This window comes from Pyxicephalus adspersus, chromosome 2 (assembly GCF_032062135.1).
Source record: "Pyxicephalus adspersus chromosome 2, UCB_Pads_2.0, whole genome shotgun sequence".
Classification (NCBI taxonomy): Eukaryota; Metazoa; Chordata; class Amphibia; order Anura; family Pyxicephalidae; genus Pyxicephalus; species Pyxicephalus adspersus.
Window position 1 is genome coordinate 106659951 of NC_092859.1, and position 24758 is coordinate 106684708.

The 24758-nt window shown below is 35.1% G+C and overlaps 1 protein-coding gene across 1 annotated transcript in view; it reads right to left on the reverse strand.

Moving 5' to 3' along the window:
• The window catches only part of SEMA3D (semaphorin 3D), a gene marked incomplete in the record, with an annotated part of 86774 nt that overhangs the window by 21954 nt on the left and 40062 nt on the right, over positions 1-24758 (reverse strand). Inside the window, 6 exon segments of the mRNA XM_072401745.1 lie at positions 862-1006; positions 2904-2973; positions 3714-3828; positions 13378-13520; positions 14391-14519; positions 23628-23721. Coding sequence (XP_072257846.1) covers positions 862-1006; positions 2904-2973; positions 3714-3828; positions 13378-13520; positions 14391-14519; positions 23628-23721 — 696 coding nt within the window.

Consider the following 24758-nt stretch of genomic DNA (forward strand, 5'->3'; position numbering starts at 1 on the left):
TTTTTCAATCATCTCCCATGTGTTTGCCAAGACAAGAAATGACGATAATGCTACAGATAAAAGTCTTTATCTCACATTGTCTGTATCTCACTGGGTAGATTTCCCATCACTTCATTAAACATTGACCACACAGGAAATCGAGGAAAATCTATCCAATGAAAATAAAGGCCACAGTGCAAACCTGAAAAAAAAAAATAATTGGGGTTCAAAACCCTATACAGACTTAAAAAATAGCCTGCTAAATTCCACTTTGACATGATTGGTGGTAGCTGTTACAATAATGCCTTTGGGCGGTTTAATAATAAAGCCAAAATAGAATTTATCTTAGGCACATTAGGACAGCTCTCCTATCAAATAATTTTAAAAGCATTGCAGTGTAGATTGTGAGGCTGTTCCATTTCCCAGAAAGTTGCTAGAATGCAAAAAATCTGAGGTCACATATGTAACATTTAATTTCCATATCTACAATATACTGAATAATAAAATAAAGCATTGAAAGCATGCCGGCTAGAACATATTATCTAACTTGGATAAGAGAGCTTCCTGAGTTTTGTTCAAGGGAATTACAAAATGTTGTGTCCGAAAACACAAAATTTTACAAAATGTTTCAGTTGCAACACAGATTTTAACAACTTTTTGTTTTAAAAGAAGTGCCCTTACTGTACGAGCTCCTTGCATTCACACCTGGATAACGCTGTCCATCAACTCCTATTCATTATTTGCTCAGCTCGGTTGAGGCTTCTATCTTTTAAACTAGGGCACATCCAGTGGATGGTATTAAGAGATAATTATTTAGCTTCAGTAGTATGCAGAACAGATTAAAGAAATTATCCTTTAATGAAGGAAAATAGAGATACATACCGTTCCGGGACGAGGATAAGGAATGCTTCCATCGTATTGTACCCATTTGTGATCAGGACTTTCTTTATGGGCATAGGGGCCATTGAAAACTGCCCTTATATCTGCCATGCTATATACACATACAGCAGATGCTTTAAATATAGAGCTAAAAGGGAAAAAGAAAAGATGTTGCAGATGTTCAGAGCAAGAAATATACTAAAGGATAATGAAAATAATAACTCTAACCACTGATGTTTTTGACCAATTTTGTGTTTAATAGAAACCTTCCTCATGAAGAAAAAATGATCATGGTATCCTATCCAGTAAATTTTTCACAATATCGGAAACAAACAAAAACACTTTGTTCGATATTATATGCTCATCTCAATTATATATCTCACTAAAACAACACAATGGAATAATTAGATCACTTGGTTTATGCTTTCTTTGAATTGGAAAGAGGAAAAAATATGGAAGAGGAATTTCCAGCCACATATTCAGCCCACCTTAATTATTTCAGTGAGTTTCTAATAAATATAGACTTATAAAAGTGGTAAAGTTTTGGCCTTATCAAAATTGTAATGGGTCATTTGCTTGGAAAATTCAGATTACTGTTATTTTAAGGTCAGTTGAAAAATAAATAGGTGGCTATTAAACGCAAGTATACCTTTCTTTAGACAATTTTGGTAGTCTGGAAGTCATTTCTTTATGCTACAGTTCTTACTATTGTAAATGACACTCACAAAATGACACTAAATGAAATCACAAAGGCATAACTACTGCAAGCAATTAGAAAAGGCAAGACAAAACAGTTTTCTCATTAAGCTGTTACAGACTGTCCACATAAATGATTTCTGAATAAAATAAAACTAACATTATATAAAAAAGCAAGTGATCTCACTGGTAACAGAGACACATAGTCTATTCAGAACAACAAGGATTCAAATATAATTTCCATCACATTTGATAGACTATTCAACTAAATCTCCTCTGTGCCCCCTCTCATCTTATGCTCACCTTTTAAAATTGTCCATTTTAAAAATAGTTAAAGTCAGATGTGTCCAAACTTTTTGGAAAGAGGGCCAGACTTGGTGAGGTGAAAATGTGTGGGGGCCGATCACTAACCAGGGTTAATGTGGGCGTGGTCTGCATGGGTGGCGCACAGCACAGGCCCACCAGGGTGATGTGAGGGATTCCCTTTGCAGGGAGTCCAGTGTCATTGCATGCTCTGTGAAGAGCACATTCTTGGAATCAGAGTGGGCGTGGTCCGTGCAGGTCCCGCACAGCACACGACCACTTTAATGACATAGGGGATTCCCTGTAATGACAGAGGCTGAGGGCCGGTGGAAATCTGAACACGGGCCGCAATTGGCCCCTGGGCCGGACTTTGAACATGCCTGGTTTAAGTTATTTTTATTGAGTTTGATCCAGTTATGCTTTTTCAAAAAGGCTTATTAGAAAAAAATGTTCAATTGATGCTATCCAAGTAAAAGATAAATCCTACTTGGCTGCAAAATGTAGGTTACTACATTTAGGGCCCTTTCAGACCGATGTTGTAAAACTGTGTGGCTGGCAGCTCCTGGGCACAAAGCAAGCTGCTGCTGTTTGCTAGGAGAGGCAAATCCTACTGCGGGCAACCACATTTGCATGTAGCTGCAGCCATACAAATCATAAGCAGTAAATGCACAACCAAAAATGAATGCTGCTTTCAGGAAACTGCATACATATCTACTACAGCACAATGCATGAAATGCTCCCCATTAACTTGAATAGGATCATCTAGGACCATAGTAAGCCCACAGTAGAATGCTGCAGCTCACCAGAGGTCTGAAATGGTCCTTAGGAAGTCCTAGTTAGATCCACAAGACAAAATGACACAATGGCAATCCAATCCAAAATGACAATACAATCCAGCTTGCAATGAGAACAAAAGGAGGGGGTAAAAAAAGAAGTTCAGTAAGTAGACAATGTAAAAAGGACAATGGCTTTTGTAAAACCAGCAAGTTGCATTCTGAATGAAGCAATGTCACTACAAACTAAAATATATCCATTCAATTCAATACCTTGTTGTAGTGAAAATTCCATACACCATTGGGTTTCTTTCATCTTTTGTTGGCAACACAAATATATCCTCTGTAAAAGGTAAAATATGATTCAAGATATATTAACAGAATAGATTATAATAAAGCAAAATATTTGTATGTAATGATAGTTTGCATATTAATAATATTTGTTTTGCTGCCTAAATATATCAGTATATTTATTGAAATACAGATTATTTCAGATCCTAAAATTATTATTTTGTAAAAACAATTGAAGAATAGGATGAAAAAATATTTAGTATTTGGAAAAGTATATTGATAATGATTGTATATAATATATTCACTACAGTGTTGCTCTACTGAACTTTAAAGGCCTGGGGTACCTGGGGTAGAGAATACATATTAAGCACACCATTCCATGACTCCTGTAGTGCAGTAAATGATGTCCCTCTCCCAATTAATAAACCCATAGAAAAAAATGTAAAAACTTGCTCTGGTAAATAAAGGTTATATGCAGTGCAATTGAAGCGGGTAAAATATCCAATACTATGTACAATGTAAGCCAGCCAGGTGTCCAATTAGGTTTCAGTAGCTGAAATGTTTTCACCGGCACTGTCAGACATAAATGCATGTTTATATATTTCAGCATATGTATCTATGGCACTCCACTGTATGAACCAGGTGAAACTAGAAGACTTTTCCCTGAAGCAATGAGCTGTATCTTCATGTCAGAAGATAATAATCACAGCTGGAGATCAATCAGATAAAATCTAACATGTTTTATGTACATCTCTTAAAAATGAGTGATGAGAGACATTACAAACAACTTACGCAGTTCATCAAAGTATGTGTCCCCTCCATCTGGCCCTGGGATAGAGCACACCAAACGCGCTTTTAAAAATGTAGTCCATTTATTTATCAAGCTGCGCTGCCCACCGATATCATTCTAAAAGAAATGCAAGTTAATAGTATAGTGGAAAATGTTATCCTTTTGATAATAACAAGGAAACACTAATACAGTCATGGTGTGTTGATGCATGTTAGGGCAAGAAGCAGGGTTTGTTAGGATAAATATTATTGATTTACTTATCAAAATTCTGTATAAAACAGACACTATAGGCCTGTTTTTCTAAGGTATCCAAGGCTGAAGAGGATACATTTTATTCAGTGAAGCTGGGTGATCCGGAAAACCTGGATAGCAAATTCCTTGGAAGAAATCCATTCCAGGTTTGCTGGATCACCCAGCTTCAATGATGAAACTGTATCCTCTCGAGACTTGGAGAGCTTTAATAAATCAGGCCCAATAACAGTAGTATATTACACTTCATGGGATTTCTCACAACATTGCCTCTCACACACTATATCAGTACATATGTACTCCTGGATATGCAGTATTTACATAACTCCCCCAGGAGATGCCCACACATCAAGTTGAAACTTAATAACTAACAGGGCAGAAAGCAAATAGCTAAGGGGGAAGTCTTAGATTGTATTGATATGGAGGTATGTGCTTTTGATCCTCACAGTCCCTCACACTGTAGAAGTCACACTGTGCAGGGAAATAGGAAAAAACACTTTTAGTAAGGGAAGGCTACAATTTAGCTTTAAATTGTGATGTCATTATATTTGTGGCTGAGTGGTATGTAAATACTTGAAATCCTTTCCATATTTCCAAGACTTGTGCACCTGAGAATGCCTCATACCTAACTACAGCCCTCACCGACACCTAAGGCAATGTCAGCTGCAAAAACTTGTACAAGAACCTGTCCTTTTCTTAGTAATACACATACAACCACATTGTGTATGTTCACTGGACTGGACTTCAATTCTTTATTATATCGGCAATGGGTGTATTGCAATAGGACAGATACTTGAATTTTTTTAATAAAATTTTGTTATACATTTACTCCGACTGTACAATATACAAGTGGCATGTCAGAATAAAGACAGCAAGGCAGCCAGTATAAAGAATACCTTTAGACATAATCTATACATCGTTGTGAACAGCCCACCAAGTTAGGGTACAAACACATCAAACTTTAACAAAGCACTTCACAAAACCTAAGGAATTAAATATGAAAGTGAAAGTTCACCCACCAAGTTCAACTACTAAGGATACCAGAAAATTACATAAAATGGTAACTCCCTTTATTAGCAGTTCTCTATAGGATCAAAGTACCAATAAATGATGGCCAAAGCATTGTTGCTTGATGTCTAGATTCCTGTCCCTGGCCATGCATAGCCAGGCCTTGTCACTGAACCCTTATAGGCAGGTACATTTCCTTTAAATGGCCCACAAACATGTATTACTGTAGTACTCAGTCTCTGCATTCTTCAGCCTGTGATATTTCCACCACAAGCCTATTTGTGCCTCAATTCAAGGTAGGTGGTTTCTAGCACCTGTAGGAAAGTTCTTGAAGCCGGTACAAGTCCATAAAGGGGGCCCATTAAACTTCTACAGTGACATTTAATGGTTTTTATTAAGTGAGCACTACTAACTAACGGACAATCACACTTTCCCTCAAGAAAAATAAACCTTTAAAAGAGTCGTGAAGGAATAGTTGCTTTAGCAAGAATAATGTATGTATGTTTCAAAGTATTTTATAAAAATACATTCTTGTCGTATTTGGCTTAAAGTCAGGCCAGAGCACCTATTTTTTATAGCTTTGAATATTTGAGCCAATTTACCATAAATTACCTCTTTCTTTAGCAGTGCTGGATTTAGAAAATATTGGTTTTCCCTGACCCCTGATAACCCATAACTATTAATATCTCATGAAAACATTTTATTATCAGCGATGCTTACCAATTTTACTCATTCTAGATAACTGGAGAGAGTAAACAAACCTAGGCGGTTAAATATATAATAAGTCATTTATTGGTATCTGAATGATGGTGTATGAATTTGTGTATAATAATTCAAAGTTTTATTATACAAACATGTTCTGTATCAAGTATCTGCATGATGACAGTTTTTTTGAAAACACATGTCTTTAGGAATGTGAAGCATCCTGATCCGTATCAGTATAGACAAGCACATTTGCAATACTTGTATAAATTCACACTGTCCACCTTGCATACCTTTAGAATCATTTCACCAATACACTGCTTTGGAATTTGCACTTTTCATACTAAGATTTGTGAGTGACAATACAATGAAATTTATTTTAGAGAACAGAAAAAAAAGTAATCCTTAACTTCTTTGTAAATTATCAAAGATGAATTTGCATTGAGTAAATGGAAATTAAATATGTTAAGCCTAAAAATGCACCTGTAAAACAACAAAAGACCATGGTACCTGAAATTATCCATATCCAACACTTTCAAAACTTTTATATCTCAAAAATAAGCAAATAATTTCTAGAATTTTTATTCCCAGTTTAGCATGAAATACCCAACATGTTTTTACATATAAATGTGTGTCGCATATGCACTTTTTTTTTTTAATGTTAATGGAAGAATTCATTATGTTTCCCTAGCATTTATCATAACTTAAATAGCACTGGTCCAGGTCCTCTAAATGGAGGTGAAAAATTGGGACCTCCATTCTGTCATTTTAAAATGACTTAAATAAACTAAGAAACAGTATTCATGTTTATTTGGATGAAGTCTATACAGTGGGTTGAGTACTGATTTCATCTAGGCGTTCATACAGTAATTATATTAGCTTTTCCATACCAACTGACAAATGAAAAAATGTAATTAAATAAAACTGAACTTCTTATATATGGTTTATTTATGCAAAAGTAGATTTACAACAACATTTCTTAGTTATGTTTAGGAATTTTAGGATCCCTAATCCACAGATTTGAGCACTTACTGAATGGAAAATATATTGTTTCCTTTAAAGTTTTAGAATATCTTATAAAAACCTTAGGAATGATTATTATGGGTAATAAGTCCTTGAATCTTTCTGACAGAAAGGAAGACAAGCCAACTTTAATATATTTTAGACACTACAATGATAAGCCACTATATTGTTTGGATTTCACAAACTATTCACTATCACTTCATAGTTTTATCAAGCCATACTCCTCAAAGCTGCCAGAAAAATATTTTCTGGAATTATTGCAGCAATAAATATTAAGGATTCATATACAAGTGCGCCTAGATCATTCTTAATATAATTGGTGTTTGCATTTGGAATTTAATATACTAGATGCTTATCCATATTGTGGAGGATTTTGCAAACCTACACCTTGCACAGGAGATAAGTGGAACAAGGGGAACATTCTTGAATGTGGATATAAAGATACTGCTTTGTGCAGACAGCAGAACTCTGATAAGGGATAGAACAGGCTGTTTTGGCACAGAGAGTCTTCAACTTTACTACCTATAAATGCCTCAAATGATGTGCAGGATTTAAACTATAATTAAAGGTATTAAAGAAATACAACGAAGTGAAATTTCACATGCAGGAACACCGTCCACAAAGGGTTTGTACATGCTGCTTGCATTTATTTGAGTTTTCCCCTGGGCTCTGACTCCCTTCCAACATCAAACTTGACCTCAATGTGCATGTCTGTATGACCTTTGGTAAGGACATTTAAATTATAGCTCCTCTGGGGGCTGTGACTGATATGTGTAGTCTACGTATGCTATAAAGTGTTACGAAATAGGCCAAGGCTTAATAAATTAACAAAGCTAGTAAAGATTTTCCTAGGATTTATAGGGAACATTAAAACACTTATCAGTATTCGGCTTAGGACACCTTCTGAGAAAATACAATATAAAAGTGGAACAATCTGCCTATTGTACTCATGAATGATGGTCTGCTTAATAAATTACCTATAGCCGTGCTTTAACCTATGACCCAAGAGAGCCAATTACTATGACATGTTTAGAAAAAGTTATTATACAAAATGTAAAGGTAATTATAAATTATCATTAGGATCTTTACTTTTGTTAATCTACCTATTAAAGAAATAAGACAAAATATTTCTTTATAAAACACACTAGTTTCTTTTTTAAATGAAACACATTCTAGACACATTCCGGAAAGGATGTGAGCAGAGGCGGTTGGTTGAGGTTAAACAAAAAAAGATAACTTGGAATTTTTAGTTTGTCTTGACCAATACAGTGCAAATGTTTTAGCATACCACCGCATAGAAATAATAAGCATATAATTAACCGGAGCACTAAAAAAATAATATCAGATACTAAAGGCATCAAGTTCAATCTTTAATATTGGACTTGAAAAGTACTTTTCTGGGCAGGAGATTAAAATTGTGGTATATACCTGGCAGGGGAGAAAAGATACATTTTAAACAATAGACATTTTTGGCAGTGCTAACATTTTGACTCTCTAGCCAGTGGCACTATCACATGCATTTATTCAAACAACAATAAACCGTAGAGTAGAGAACCGTGCCAATAGACTTTATAATCAGCAACTCTAAAGGGAATCAACCACTAAATACACAACTCACAAGCTTATGTCTGTTTCTGATCTGATTTTAAATGTACCAACTTTATGCAAAGAGAATGAATGTTGGAACTGATGTTTTTTTTTTTTTTTTAGCTTGAAAGCTATTTTACTGTTTGAGATACATGGGCCCCTGCCAAAAATATGTCTGCATGTAATAAAACTGTACCAACTGTGAGAACAGAATGTAGCATTATATGGTGTCTTGGAGAAGCACATGGTATAGCTGAAGGTATTCTGGAAACACCTCAGACAAACGTTGCATAGTTTACAGTAACAGAAAAGGTTAAATGGTGGCTCTAGGAAAAAAACCCACTTTAGTGATATTGTACTGTTAAAATAACCAACCACATTGTATTCACAGAGGTATATACATTCTCTTGAGAATGAATTATGGAAAGAGACATATCCTGTCTATATTAGGCCTGGGGCATGATATACAATTGGAGTTCTTTAGAGATGGCAACTTGTTTCCCATAGTAACACTTAATATTTAAATTGCCAAAATAAAATCAGTGTTTAACACTATTCAAGAATACCTAAAATAAATGATCTATGTTCAATGTATCTGTGTATTATTGGGACCTGCTAGAAGCTTTTTATGTCTAGTAAGGGTAAATGCTGTGGACGTGTCTCCATGTAGGAAGCAATAGGTTGCCAAGATAATTCTATGCAGGGGCAATCTTTGGGGTGATTTACTACAAAAGTACAGACTGTTCATTTTTTTAAAATGTATGTTACCTTGCAAAATGACTACTCACTCGCTTATGTGATTTATTAATCTCTTAAGCCACATTTCTTTTGCCATTGACAGGACTTAACTAGGCTTAAGGCTATCACCTCCCTACTGGTTCCAGTCATGCTTGTTATAGACAACAGATCAAGGCTCCCATATTAGTTATGGAAAAATCACATCCAAGCAACTGCAGGTAATGTCTGACCATTCATTGCTGAATGTTATTCTTTGCCGTACAAAAATCAGTTTGATAAATATACCTATAAAGTATAGGCATACAATGATCAAAGTTTACACAGGGACACTTTCTTATAGAAAACCAAAGATTAGGCTTGGTGTTCGCATTTGGGACTGTCTCAAATTTGACCTGAACATGATTGAAATGAATGAAACTGAACATTGTTGATGTTCAGCAGTTGGATTTGGCACCTCAACTCCTCAAAGAAACCATGCCAGCTATAACGCATTTTGTTGGGCTGGAGGAGTCTGTATATTGACTATAAGTCAAGGAAAATGCAAGGCTGATGCAGCTTAGAAAGGGATAAAAAAAAAAAGATAAAAAAGCATCTCAAGAAGGATGCAACTGGAAATCTGCATTAGACCATCAACCCAAACCCAAAGATTGTATACTAAGCCCCTAAAGGTGATAAACAGGGTCAAGTCTGAAGCTTTGTTTTTGCAATTTTGTGTTTCTTTTCCTTAAGACATAAAATCCATGAATATCCAGTGGACCATTCTGTAGTATTAGTTGTGTGCTAAAACAATTTGGAACACTAAACAATGTTCTGTCTGTTCCTAATAAGCACTGAAAACAAACATTGGATTGTGAAGCAGACTTCTATTTTGTAGTCATTCAATATGGAAAAATGTCAAAAAAGAAAAACATTGTATAAATGCTTTCCATTTGATTTATATGTCTTTATCTTTTAAAATCCATTGTAAAATACTGGCAATTTAGCAAAGTAAAGTTTGCAAACTATTCAAAACTTCCCAGAATTCATCATGATTGCCTCCAAAAAGTGACTTGCACATTCATCATAATGGTAAATAAAGATAATCTTAAATTCCAAACACACCCATTGTTTTACAATGTCATATCTTTGCTGAAAAACAGCTTGAAGAACCATTGTGCTTGATGTACACCGTATGTGATCCTCCAAAATAATGACTTCATGAAAAGAGGTTAACTGGATGTAGGTATTCCAGTCAATAAAATGAGATAAGTGCTTGCTCTATAAAAAAAATTCTTGTGAAGTGTTATGTGTAATTAGAAAAGGCTACAAAAGGCTATCATCAGCATTTCATGCAGCACATTGTGGCAGGGCTTATCTTGGTCTTCCCAGCCACTGATACATTTTTTGATTAGCAGGCCTTCCGCTTGTATGAAGAATTAAGAAAATAAAAAGGGATTTTAAAGCAAAGAGCCATAACCCAGTAAATGCAGTTTTAGGCTGCTGTTTATTTGTTCAAAATAGATACCTGGATTGTGCCAATATGAATTTAGGGATTTAGTATCATTTTACTATTCTTTAAGTACAGAACTCCAGGGGTGGATCCTGGGTGGTATCCAGTATATTCCCTCCTGCTTTAGGTCGTTTTTACTTAGTTTTGTTTGGCAAGAAAAGTTCGCAATTTGATTAGCTTTCCTACAGGGCCCAAACTCTGGGATGGGAGGGAAGACTCTGGGTGGGCTTTTTAATCCAATAGCAGTAGAAGACAGGTTTTTTAGGTTGTAAGACCTATATGTCTAGAACAAACAGAATCAGGGTATGGGTCAATCTTGGGATGTGGAGCTAAGTTGAAAGTAGCAGAACTGCTCAGGTCTATATTGTTTGGAAGGAATCGGGGTAAAACTGGGGGAACAAGTTGCCCTCCTGGACTTTCTGCTCAGGGGACAGGACTGACCAATGGGGCTGCAGTAACAGTTGTGTTGCTTTCATGTTATTTGGTGAAGTTAAGCTATTTGATTTTGAAACAGAATAAATGTACTATAGCCTGACGTTGTACAGTGCCCTGTGTACTTGTTGCTCCTGCTAACTTCAGTTTTGCTATATGAAAATGTTCACTGAAATAGTGAATAAGCTGAGTGTGTATATTCAAGATAGAAACACAGGTCTTAATTGGTACAAAACCGTTACTAACCCCAGGCTAACAAAGAAATGAAATGCATATAATAAAGCTTTACCTCGCCAAAAGATTTGCATTTCTGTCCACACAAGACAGCCAGGTGGATGACGCCACTTTTTTTATACTATGCTTCTAAAACCTCTCTGTCATCGTGCTGCAGATTAGACAGTAAAGAAGAAGTAGGAAACTGATAAGGTAATCCCACTGCTCACTCTGATTTCTCTTTCAGCCTAATCCCTTTCAACGTATTTAGGTGTAGCACCCCTGATTAGCATGTTGATACCAAGGTACTAATTTCTGTACTTTTATTAATATCATTTAAATAAATACATAAATGTAATGATTTATGAATGAACACACAGCTGAATTAATATGTTTGTTATTCCAATTTAATGTACAGCACTGTGTAATATGATGGTCCTATATAAATACTATGTATTATTAATAATAGTAATAATAATAATATTAATAATATCTGCTGGGAGTTCAGTTTTAATATTTCAGTGCCTTCCAAGTGGCTTTTTTTTACCTTTGCTTCTATAATCTTATATAGACAGCATTGAAATGATCATTTATATAGTACTAGCAACATAGAATATGAAGTGTAAATGTAACACTTTTAGTTTTTTCTGAGATTTGATAACATTATGTTCTAACATCTTATTATCTTTTACATGTTACAACAACATAAAGTAAAGCCTTTTTCACACTCAATAGAGATGTGTAGAAAGATTTTTTGTTGCACAGGACACAAAGTTTAAAGCCACAGATGTTTGTCTCTAGGCAAATTATTTTAAGGGTTCTATAATTTTCTAGGCCATATACCAAATAAGAAGCAGACTGCAGTAAGCAACAGCTGTCCCCCCAGGGAAAGCATCAGAAGAACAGAAATGGGTCCGGTACTCACTGGTGGAGACATCTAGCTGCTGTAATATTGAAGGCGATTCCAAAAGCATGAGTTATTTCAGCAGCTATGCACTTTATGCATTTTATGCTCACAGTCAAAGGCATATAAATTATATTGGTTGAGTACAGAAGTTATACGGAAAATGCCTATGCTAGATTAGGTTTCATCTGCAAAAGGAATCCTAGCAATATATTTCCTCAGATTAATGTATATTTAGGTTTTACTTTATAATACCTAAGTATTAAGTGATCATTCATTACCCTTAATACTTTAAAATATGGTTAATGCATCAAAGCTATAGAATCTGGAATCATTTATTTCTAAAGTAGGAAATCTTCAGATTACTGTATTACCTCGAACATGCTGAAATGCCATTTAATATAGCCGTATAGGAAAAGAAGTAGCAGAGACTGCAGCTTGGAACAAGTTATTGTTATTGTGGGGGAAATTAAAGTCTTTGGTGAGCCAAACGGATGTTCAGTCCTAATGATAACTGCAAAAAGATGGCATCATTACCGTATTTAACCACCACATCCCTTTCCCTAGGTAGTCCTGAATGTTGTGAAGTGTTAAGCTCTTGCTTTTGAGTAAAGATGCATTTTGCCCTTTTTTACTATTATATGGCTTTATGGTTTAGGTTTAAAGAGGATTTCTTCTTTTTCCTTAATTCATCTGCAAAACTGGATATATTATTACAAAGAAAGCACAATTGTGTACCTCCAAAGAAAAAATGTGAACACTCTAGAAACCACAAACCCCATAAATCATTGTGATGGATGGCCTCACTGGTAAATCAGGAAGACACAGGAGGTAGAAAGAAGTTATCCAGGTTTTAATTTCACCAGGAGATAATGGAATTTACAACTTAGAATGCCCAAGGTTTAGAGGTTATCAAGGTCTTATTGGAGATGTTCACAGGCATGTGCAGACACCTCTTGATATAACGTTTTACCTATGTCAATGATAAAGAAGCATCTAGAAATTGACGTACTTACTCTAGATTTCCCTGTTTGTCTTTTTTATATAAATACAACCAAAATGAATATTTTGATCATTGCAAGTAATCAAAACCACTAGTATCAATTTACAGATAATGGTATAACCAAGGAGAAGCAAATTTTCGTTGCAGCAACCCCCATCAAGCTGATTTCACTAATCAGACAAAAAATAAATGACCTGATTTGGTTTTTGAAGTCATTATACCATATGTTCTCACATAGGGAATACATGAACATGAGGTTATTAGCGTGTTTTCTATTATATGAGATACCATAAAAAACCTTCATCTAATCACTCTCACCTTACAGACTCTTCCAACTCGGGAATAGATTGTTTTTTCAGAAGCACTGCCTTCCGGCGATGCCTCTCGAAAGAAAAAGTAAATCTTGTCATCATCTGGGTTGTATGTGTCTGGGATGGAAAACGCTCCAAAAAACTTTGCTCCTATAAAACATATAGAATATCAGTACATATTGCATACTTTAGACACTGTGTTTTTATTTAACCACTGAACTATAGGCTAAGTCGATATATCAGATATCATCCCAATATATAATTTTCAGTGGGAATGGAAAATAGGAAGTGCCCATGTGTTGTCATAATAGGAATTTTACCAGAAGAGGGGAAATCAAGCAACCCACAGAAACCTGAAACCAACTTGTTGGTTGCATGGTGCTATAGAAAACTGCTGAAAGTTGTTGGTTTGACATTGGTACTACAATTAAATTGTTATTTTAAATTATAAGTGGCATGTTAATCCCAAAATGTAAACATTTTTTTTTTTACTTCTGAGGGTCTTAGTGGAATTGTTGTACATTAGGGGTAATTTTAATTTACTCTCCAATTTTATTTTAACTCTCTGTTCCATTTCATTTTGTTCCATTCAACATATGGCATTGGTAACGAAACTGTATTCCAAATATGTAAAAACATCTTTTTTTTTCAACATTGTGTGCTAACATATGTAACAAACATGTACCACAGATTAAACAAAATTACTCTGTCAAGCATAAATACATTTTATTAATGATTTTTGGGACAAGGCTATTATTAAAGGAATTAATTCAATGCATTTGCGTGATTGTAATCAACAAAAGTTCATGGTAGAAATACTATGCCATAATATACTGTCAATGATTGTAATTATCAATACATTGTTATGGAATAATAAACTACAAAGAGCAAAAGCAACACGTTTGTATAGAACACTCTCCAGAAACAGTACCAAATACCTACTTTTTTCAGCAGAAAAGGAAACGTTGAAAACATATTGCACACATGCACCTCTTTATGAATAAGGTCATATCAAATTACCATTAAGCCAGTAGTGATCAGAGATATCTGTTCTGATGAAATGATGGTCATAAGGTGGTCCAAGAGAACGTGTAAAAGTAGTTTCCTTGCCAAGAAAATCTGAAGCTGTCCCAGCAAAAAGGTATTCATCTAAAAAAAATGTAAAAGTAATGCACAGCTATAATTTATTGACTGTAACAAAATGGGTTAGTAGCCTTATATCACTAAAATAAAAAAGAAAAAGAACTCTCAAAGCTAAAACAACAAAAAGTGAAAAAGTATAATGCATTTTAATAACTACAGTTGGTTCAGTTGGTGCATGTCAGTTATAAATGTATCCCATCACCTATCAGCTATCACAAAACAAAATACATAAATCTTACATTGCTGACCATTTTAAAACAATGCTACTTCAACTGGGCTTCTCTAGAGTTCATTACAAGTCAATGACCTAAAACAGGTATACAATAAGAGATTTTTTTCCATGTATTGAAGCTTGTTATTTATGAAGGGTCTGCCTTAGCACAGCACATGTCAACACGTGAAACGTGTGTGTTGACAAGTGATCTTTAACCAATGGGCTTTTATAACATCCAGGCTTAACAGCAATGTAGATTTGAAAAGCTCTTTACAAATAAACAATAGTATATATTGCAGATTTCATTTTAGACTTAATACAAATCACAATTGTGTAATTCAATAAATCCCATCCATATACTACATTCAACATTGTATATACCTGTATAGGTACTTATAAGGAAATATTTCTGGCCAATTATACTGTCAAGTGAAACAAATTGCCTTTGTCTGGAAAACTGTTAATGCCACAGGCAAACACACATTTCCGTTCTATGAAAACTCTTCACCCTAGGTTATTATTTAAAGTCTCATCATTTCAGGCAACTTAGCGTGATTTTAAAGTATCAATTGTCAAACTATGAAAAGTGACTGTCAGGGTGAATAATTGATAATGTTTGTTTTAATCCCTATAGCCACAGTTCAGTCAATGACAAACCTTTGTTGAGGAGGAATGTTCAGAAGTTCAGTGTGACACAATGATACAAATGTATGTGTTCGGGGCAGATTCTAGTGCAGACAGCGATGTCTGCAGACTCTTTCATCTCTCTACTTTGTCAAATCTACATACAGCATAACATATTGGTTTTGTATTTCACACATCTTTGGTGAAATATTATACTCAGTTATAGTGCCTTTCCACTCTTCTATGTGTGTATGTTTGTTTTACAAGAACGGGATAGTATTGACTCAGTCAAGTGTCTCTTGAAGATAATAAAATGATAGATTTTTTTTAAGCAAATAAATACCCAAATAACACCTCTTTTGGATGCTAAAGGCAAATATTACCCTCATCCTACCCATCTAGCATGTTTTGTACTTTTTTGTACCTTTTGCAGTAAGATATACCTAAATCCTGCATTTATGTCCCTTGCCACCACTGTTTCTGGGTGCATGATGTCCCTTGCCTTATGTACCATGACGTTATCTCAAGCAATATATTTAAGAAATGTTTTAGTTTTTCTGTAGTGTTATCACACCCGCTATCTTAGCTTTACAATACTTTTGATCCATAGCTATATTAAGGTGAGTTAGCTTTGTCACTCTAGGACAGGTTTGCATTATTGGGAGGCTCGTCAAGTGAAAAGACAGGATTAAAAATGATAAAAGAAAACAAATGCAACCCACATGTAAGCACGTCTAAAGACTGGTAACCTAGAGTACACTACACTTTTAATAAAACAGAAAATGATGATAGTAACAAAAAAATAACCTATTGCCCTATGGCAAGATTTAAATAACTTTTATAATGTAATCTGATCAAGACAGATATTGAAAATGACTGTTTTCTATTGGAAACAACTATTATTCACATTACTAGCTTGTATAGATAAGCATCTATATACCTGAATATATGTATATACATTTCAATTCAGTAAATTAATCAAAAATGTGAGTTATATCAAACTAACAAAGCCAATACAAGCACAACAAACCATTGACTCTACTTGTTGTTCCAACTGCTGGATCCATTTAATCATGTTAACTATGAGGTTTATACAATACTATTAGTAATCTGGTAAAATATGCAGACTTTCTATTAAACTAAAAGGCTTACTATGTTGTTTGTATGTGTACTATGTGTGTATGAAGTTGACTGTAGTGGGTTTTTTCTTTTGATAAAACTGCTGTTTCCCAAATCTCGGATTTCCTAGAACAAATAAACACTTCAGTCATGTGGCACATTTTAAACAAACATGACCAAATGACAAGGTGAACAGGTAGAGAAACCCAATTAGATCTTCAATAGTGTGTTTATTTATATGTGTTTTATTCTGACACCACAAAAAAACAGGTTTAGGAGCAGGATTAAATTTTTTTTTCTATTTTTCTTAATAGCAACTGTTTCGTTAACAAGTCATGCAGAGATCAGTTAATAGATTACAATTTCTTCACTTGTCTCTACTTGTCCAAAGTTTATAGAACTGTCAAGTTGTCTCCTGTGTTCTACATTTCAGCTGTATTAAAAGCTGGCCTCCTCTAAAAAATGAAATATTTCTGACATCTGGAGGGCTTATTCTATTTATTAATGACACTAAAAAATCAAAAGGCACTCACACTTATAAAAGGTTAGGTAGGTTTAGCTTAAAAAAAAAAAAAAAATGCATTGGCTTTGTATGTTATTCAACTTAAAACTGACTGATTTTTTCTCCAATACAGAATAGATGGAAATAATAATATCCATAATTAGTTTGAAAAGTGTGAAAATGAGTTTGATGGAATTTGGAATGGGTGGAGCAAACTGGGCTAGTAAAACTAAATGACTGAAGACTTGGATTTTCAGCACCATCACCATCAAGCAGGAACCTAATTATCATGTACTAGTACAGTGCACTAAGATACCTTCAAAACTTGTAGCTTGGGGATATAAAAATATATTTGACTGCAAAATCTGATTTCAGCCAACAGTGAATGTTTCATGCTGTTTTTAGGTAGAAAGGAGGGAACACAAAGGAGGGGTGGAAGTATAAGCAGAGCCGATGGGAGACTAAGACTTTTATGTAAAAGTCACCAAGTCTGCCAACTGGTTACATACATAGGTTTAGATAAGAGTTTGTATTAATAATATAATTTTGCACAACCTAAGCATAAATTATGTTGTTTATCATATGATATATTTCTATAATGTAGTACCAGGCTAATAGCATTCTCCAATGTGCTAGATCAGTAGATTCTTCGTTTTGAGTAATAGACATAACAATGTCTTGTTTGTATATCTACAAATGTAATGCAGTTAAAAGTCATTTACTCTTGAATAGTAAAATAAATAAAAGACTGTGTAAAAAGTGGACAAATCTGAGGAGGAACAACACGACTAAGGTCAAACCTGAAATTTGTCTTCCAAAATACTCATACACAGAACGAAATGGTCAGTCTGGCATGCAATTATACACTCATAGTCCTTGCAATAATCAAAAACTTCTTTATGTTTCGCTTTAATCTAATCGTTGTATATTTTTAAGAAACTTGGTTGCTGATTAGTAACGGCAAGAAAACAGAAGCAGGCAAATTCTAGTGACAAAAGAGGCTTTGAGCTTACTCTGGATGTGGAGGTCAGACAGATACGGAATGTCACCAGATGTTAGACCACACAGGTCTGCTGTCTGGCAACTAGGAATAAACAGCACGCTAAATATTACCTCTGCCAGGTATTCTGCACTAAGACAAAAATGTTGTTTCATATGTGGTGTTTGTGATACGAAATCTTATAATGAAGGGGCTGTGGTAAATTTGGAACAGCTGTGACGTGAATGCATATTTCTGTAATATACATAGATTAGTCTTAAACCTGCATTAATGAAAAAAGCATGAGATGTTTAGAGTAGGGCTATATACCAGGCACCCTAAAATACTTTAATTGATATCCTCTGCCTCCCTGATCCACAGCAGAATCCCTGAGAAAAAACTTCCAAATTTTGGGCACTTATTTACAAGCTCTCGGTCTCCCACAATTATATATGTTGCAGTGTTCTGTAACCAAGGCTGAACACTTTTAGTTGAGAGAAAATGCAAATATCAGCTTTTTTATATCCTAGGGTGCCTGCTATAGAGCCTTAGTTTTTCTTTAAATGTTTTTTTTTACTTCTTATAAGTTTGTTTTAAATCAACAGGCATAAAAGATATCCATATGGCTGATATATGAATACATAAAATAACTAAAAGCTTGGTATAACGACCATTAAAAGCAATTGAAAATGACTGCATCATGTTCACAAGTTTCATACTGGACTACTTTTTCATACTGGATGTTTTGAGGCTCTGTATACATAGTTTTGGGCCAGCTGGAGGCCACCCAAATTGGCCATGTACCTGCATAAACTTTGTGGGGACATCCTTTGGGGAAAGGAATTGCAAACACCACTAGTGTTGAATGCTGCTCAATAATACACAAAAATATTTTCTTTTGCAGTCACACTTCAGCATATCCTGCAGATCAATGCTATGTTCTGCACATAGCTAGGTTTATTGTCTTTATTTTCTACCATGGTTTTGTGGTCTTCTCACAGCAGAGTATAAATCAATCATAGAAATGCTGGGGGCTTGTTAGACTGGGACGAATTAGAGCCTAAATCCGGCCCAAACAAATATTGCCTGAATTTAAGTCATGTGTATTCTTACTTGAATCTTTGTATCATGTGTATATTTCTTCCATATCTGTGCAGGAATCCAGTGTAAAATAACAAGGACCAGTCACTCTCCACCCTTTGGCATTGTCAGTGGACTTCTATATGCCCTCCCGTAGTTTTCAACAGACAGCATGTAGCGGGCAGACCTGGGGGGTCTCAACCATAGAATGTGTGGCACTGTGATGATGTTACCAGGTAATGTGTGGATTTGCAAGTGGATCTGGGACACACAAAGTTGATTTATAGCTTTTTTAGTTGGTGGAATAATAAAAACCAAAGTTTTCTTCGTATACAGGAGTGAACATTTTGTGTAGAAGTTGAAAAAATATTTTATATATTAGATATAAAGCTTGCTGAATGCAAAGTGTAAAGCCAATGTGGCAGTAATTATCTTTATACCAAAATGTGAAAATATATATATATATATATATATATATATATATATATATAAAGAGTATTGGTAATCAAAATAAATACATTTCAGTTGACCTCAACCATATACTTATCAAGTGTTTAAAAGTATTTTTAAAATCCCCAACTGCATTTTTCACCAACTGAAAATTGAACTAAACAGACACCTGATAAAACGGTTGTAGCCATTGCCGATCGTCTATTTATTTAAAATAAACCTGCAGTGCTGCTGTATAAATAGTAGTGATGTCATCCACACCAATGCAATCTGCTCCTGCTTTGAGATTTTACGAAATAAATCCAGGCTCAGTTAATTAACAGAATTGAAACACAAGTCTTGGTTGTGCATGGGTTTCACCTGGAAAAATATAACCCAAGTGAAAAGGGTCACATTCACATAACTGATTCTCATTAGTTTGTAATGTTCTACAAGAGAAGACATTAATTAGAATTAGTCTAAAATCAATACAACCCTGCAAAATACATTTGAATTCTTAGGAGACTTTTTTTTAAGGCTGATCATCAGAAAATGGCTTTATGTATGCACAAATACCAGCTAAAAATCAGTAGCATGGATTTACACTTTTTAGCAAGATATAAATATAACAATATGGAACTAAGCCTAGTCACCACTTTATAGTTTGCTAGACAGTGTTTTTGCGATTTAGAAACTGGAGAATGCCACAGGCCACAATGTAGGTGATAAACTGGTATTTGTTCCCAACACCCTGATTTCCAAATTGTGTCCTGATTGGCAATTTAAAAAAATTATGAGTGTAGCTGCAATGCAAGTTTAAGGCCACTGATAACAACTTGAAATATACAGATAAGAGTTAGATAAAGTGGTGATCAGTCACTTTACTCAAGCTAATAAAGCTTCTGTTAATCATGATAAGGCAATCAATCAGCAATCAATCTGGAGATTTGAAAAGTGGCAATCCTAAAACTAGGCAAACACAGCCACTTTATAAACAGATATGTTTTTTCAGGTGTATTTGAAAAAAAACTTACTTTGAGGATCATCAAAGAACATAATTTATCCACCCCTCAATAAAATGCTCCGATCCCCTTCATATATACGGGCATCTCTGAATCCTTCAGACCCTGTGCAGTGCTTGTAGAATTTTTACATTGGCTAAATTCCTAAACTTTATATTTTATTTATCCAGAATTATGGAGACTCCTTTAGGGAGGAATTATGCTTTCTTTATCTTATTATTATTTCTTTTATATTAATAAGGTCCTATGCACTGGTAGGAGTGAGAAATCCAAACATACATGGCATAACATCCAGAAAACACACAGAAATGAAATATCTGATTGGTGGAAATGACCTTCACGTCTTCTTAAGTTATGTACCAAATGACGTCATCAATACACTTTTTCTTAATAATAAAGCAGTGACCAATACTATAAATCTATTGCAAAGCTGAACATAAAATGAGATATTCCTTGTATTGAAAACTTCCATACCAAAAACCTGGACACCATCCCCACTAACCAATTTTTTATTTTCTTGGCTTTTCAGTCTACTTTTCTTGGCAGAGGATGATGAATCATTTCTTTTTTTCTTGATTATTTCATATTTTAAATGAAAGCTTTACGGGAGTGTTATAACATATTGCAGGTTATGAAAAATTGCAAACCTTATGTTATAAGCATACATTGTGTATCTACTAATATTGATTTCAATATCTCATATCTTTTGTAGACGGTATTTCAGCTGAGCTGCAATTTATAGACCCGCTGTTTAACCCCAGTGCTTGTAATTTAGAAGTATTTGATGGCTTGTCATGTTGTTACTAAGGCTGCAGAAATGAACTTTCCTGCTATGAGTAAATGTTAACACTGGCTTCTCTATATATGTGCAGAAGCCCTTGAAGCAAACACTTGCTAATTGCAACATGGTTAGTGTGAGGACAGTACAAAAAACTATGAGATGTACAATTCAGCTGCCAATTTAGCCGTAAACTACTTGAGCCGAATACTGATGCTAATCTGGAACTCCAATGAAAATCCAGCTGAGTATAAATTGGATCAAAGGATGGTGTGTAGAAACACTTTTTCTACAATGCTTTTGTGTACAAGTTAGGACAAACGTTAACACTGCCAGAAGTGCTTAAGCAATTTAGAAACAGCGTATTTGTTTTTAAGGAAGAAGATTTAAACCATATGTAAAAACGACTGTTGAAAGCATCCCTGGCTGTGTTATTTTTTGGTCACAGCCCCTATTACTATCACGTTTGCTGGACAGCTTGGACTGAATGTGAGTGTGGAGAAAAAAAAAAAGCCTGTACACTAAAAAGAAATGTGAATTTAGAGCCCAAATGCTAACACAAAGGGGCTAATATTATAAAGCTCTCCAAGACTGGTGCAAATGGACTATCATGGAAGAACGGGTGTAATCAAGGTTCTTTCAACCCCACCATGACCTTTACGTGCAAGCCCAAACCTAATACATCCAGCCTGTGCTGTCACTGCCTCTCAAAGTATTTCTTGTCATCTGTCATATCTTTTCTTCACTCTACTGGTGACTCTGACTCAGATTGAATCAACCACTTCCACTTTGCTGTTCACCACTTTATTACCTATTCACTCATTATTTTAGCTGAATTATACAGATTTACTGAAGTGAGATGGCAGTACTCCCTGTCATTAGCACATGTAATCATCAGTTTCTACCTGTGGTTTGGGGCATGTAACTTTTTATAGACTAGCACTTCTGTCTACAGTCCAGTTTTAGGGCTGATGTTTTAAACAGACCAATTTCCTAGATTACAGAGCTATAGGGACATATATGATGTATGCTCATATTTACACAAGTCAACAGTACAAAAAGCAAGGATGCTGAAACAGTTTGGTGATCTACAAAAGAGTTAGGTTTAGTTTGTTAAAAAGGATCCTAACCAGTGGATATGGGTAGTGGATGTTTCTTTTTGTCTTAAGTGTGTAATACATAGGCAAAACTTTTTTGTATAGAGTAAAGAAGCATCTAAACCCAAGTCTACAGCTTGCTGCATGTGTGTGCTTCTGGGGAGATTTCACTTCCTATCCTTGAGAGCAATGACATGAAATCTTCTAGGATTGAATTCAATTTAAATTTTGGCCACAGGTCACTGAAACATTTGTCCCTATTAGAATATTTACCATTTCTTCATGCACTGCTGACATTTTGGATTTCTGATCACTTTCTGTCTTAGGCTATGTACACACATACAATATTTGTCGTTTGAAAAGATCTTTCACAATCCTTTCCAATGACTAACGACTGTTCGATGCATAAACGAGTGCTGTACACACAGTGCCGTTCTGCTCTATGGAGAGGGGAGTGGGAGAACAAAGGAGCGGCACCCCCCTGCGCTCGCTCCCTCTTCACTTCTATTAAGATCGTTCATCATCCAACGTCTGTGGATCTGCCAGGAACGCTGTTGGACGATTGACGGAGAGCGATGTACACACGCCAGATTCTCGTCTGATATCAACCCTGAGCCGATTATCGGGTGAGAGCCATTTCACATGTGTACATAGCCTTAGTTTCAATAGTCACCAGGACAAATAAAGAAATACCTCTCCCCGTTGGAAAATAAATTTAAAAGAATGTTAAAAAAAAGTTTTGTCACTACTTTGGGTACAAGAATGCTTTGGGCCTGAGAACATTGCAACCATGTGTAGACCCTCAGTGTAGAGTGAAACACACAATAGCCAATTATGTCCTTTTTTATCAAGATCGTGTCAATGATAGATATTCTCGCCCTGGTTGCTATCCATATGGTTTTATGTTGTATAAAAGACTATGCATAAGTTATTACTGAACCTGAAACTTCCCAGCTTTTTTACTGAACCTGAAATTTTGCAAGATAATAATAATTGATTATAAAGAAAACAATCCCTACATTCAACACCTGCGTGTTGTTTACACAAGAACAAGATGCTGCTGTGTAAAACAAGCTTAAACTCCGCTTTTTAAGAAAATACATGTTACCCATGACACTACCATCCATCATCTCTTTCATATCTTTCTATCAGAGGCACATTCATTATCTAGTCATTACTGAGAACTACACACACAAGTGAATGCAACTGTTGTCTTTAGGTTTGTGAACAGAATAAATGTTTCAAGGTTTCTGGCCTCCGTGTATCTTACCTGTCATTATGGAAGCAAAAGGTGGGTGAGGATCAAAGGGACACTTTAATCTTCCTGTCTCTAGGTTTTGTGTGTCAAGCTTGAATACTATTTCCTGCAAGAAAATTACTTAAAAATTAGATCATCGTATTAGAATGATTTGTAAAAGGTGATAGTAACTGAAAAATAACAAAAAAAGAAAAGAACTAAACAGAAATCGATACATATACAAATCCAGATTCATATACTTTCTAGTAAAAACTAAACGTATTGTTAAATATGTACTTTGTGCAAGTTTTATAGTTTGTATAGTGCTCATATTATTTGGAAGTTGTTTGACATGAAAATGAATTGACAGTGATAGTACAAGCAAGTAATTCAGGGTGAATTACAAATTACATCTGTGCAGAAATATTCTAGCATGCGGAGGTGGAAGGCTCTTATCGTGGTATCAAGGTGTGCTGCCCTAATACTGGGAAGTAATGAAACCCGATTCCCAACACCGTCACAATGTGACATCTGAAGTTGTTTTCCAAACCTAAAACATTAGAAAAGCTAGAAAAAGTGGTTCACATCACATAGTTTGATAGAGTCCTGTGTAACATTATGAAGCTAAGACCTCAGATGGTCAGCAAAACATTTACAAAAAAACATTTCTGTGTGAAATTTTGACAACGTGTTGCCGTAAATTTCCTTAAATTTAGATGGAGGCGCATAAAAGCTGGGCCAATAGGTGGGCTGGATTGAGATTATATGGCAAAACTCCAATCAATAATCAGCAGGTTGGACCTTTGTGTCAGTAAAATGTTCTAAAACCCCTCTTTATGCCTTTTTTTAATAAACTCATAAACAATGCCATTTGCCCCTTTAAGTCTAAATGTTTGTTATGTGCAACTGCACTTTGCTTTACGTTGCTAAATAACCCCAAACATCTACAATCAACATTATTGCATTAAAAACCGGCCCCATCCCAATTACACAAAAATCTGTCCAAATAAAGGGGTAGACGGTTTCTGTTGTATTCTCACTATCCTACTATGTTGTGGCTAATGTACTGGTAAGTAGTATATCAGCAGTAAAGAGGGCAGAGTACTCCAGAGGATGAAGATGGGGTCATGGTCAGTAGTATTCTACCTTATGGTGAACTATGGC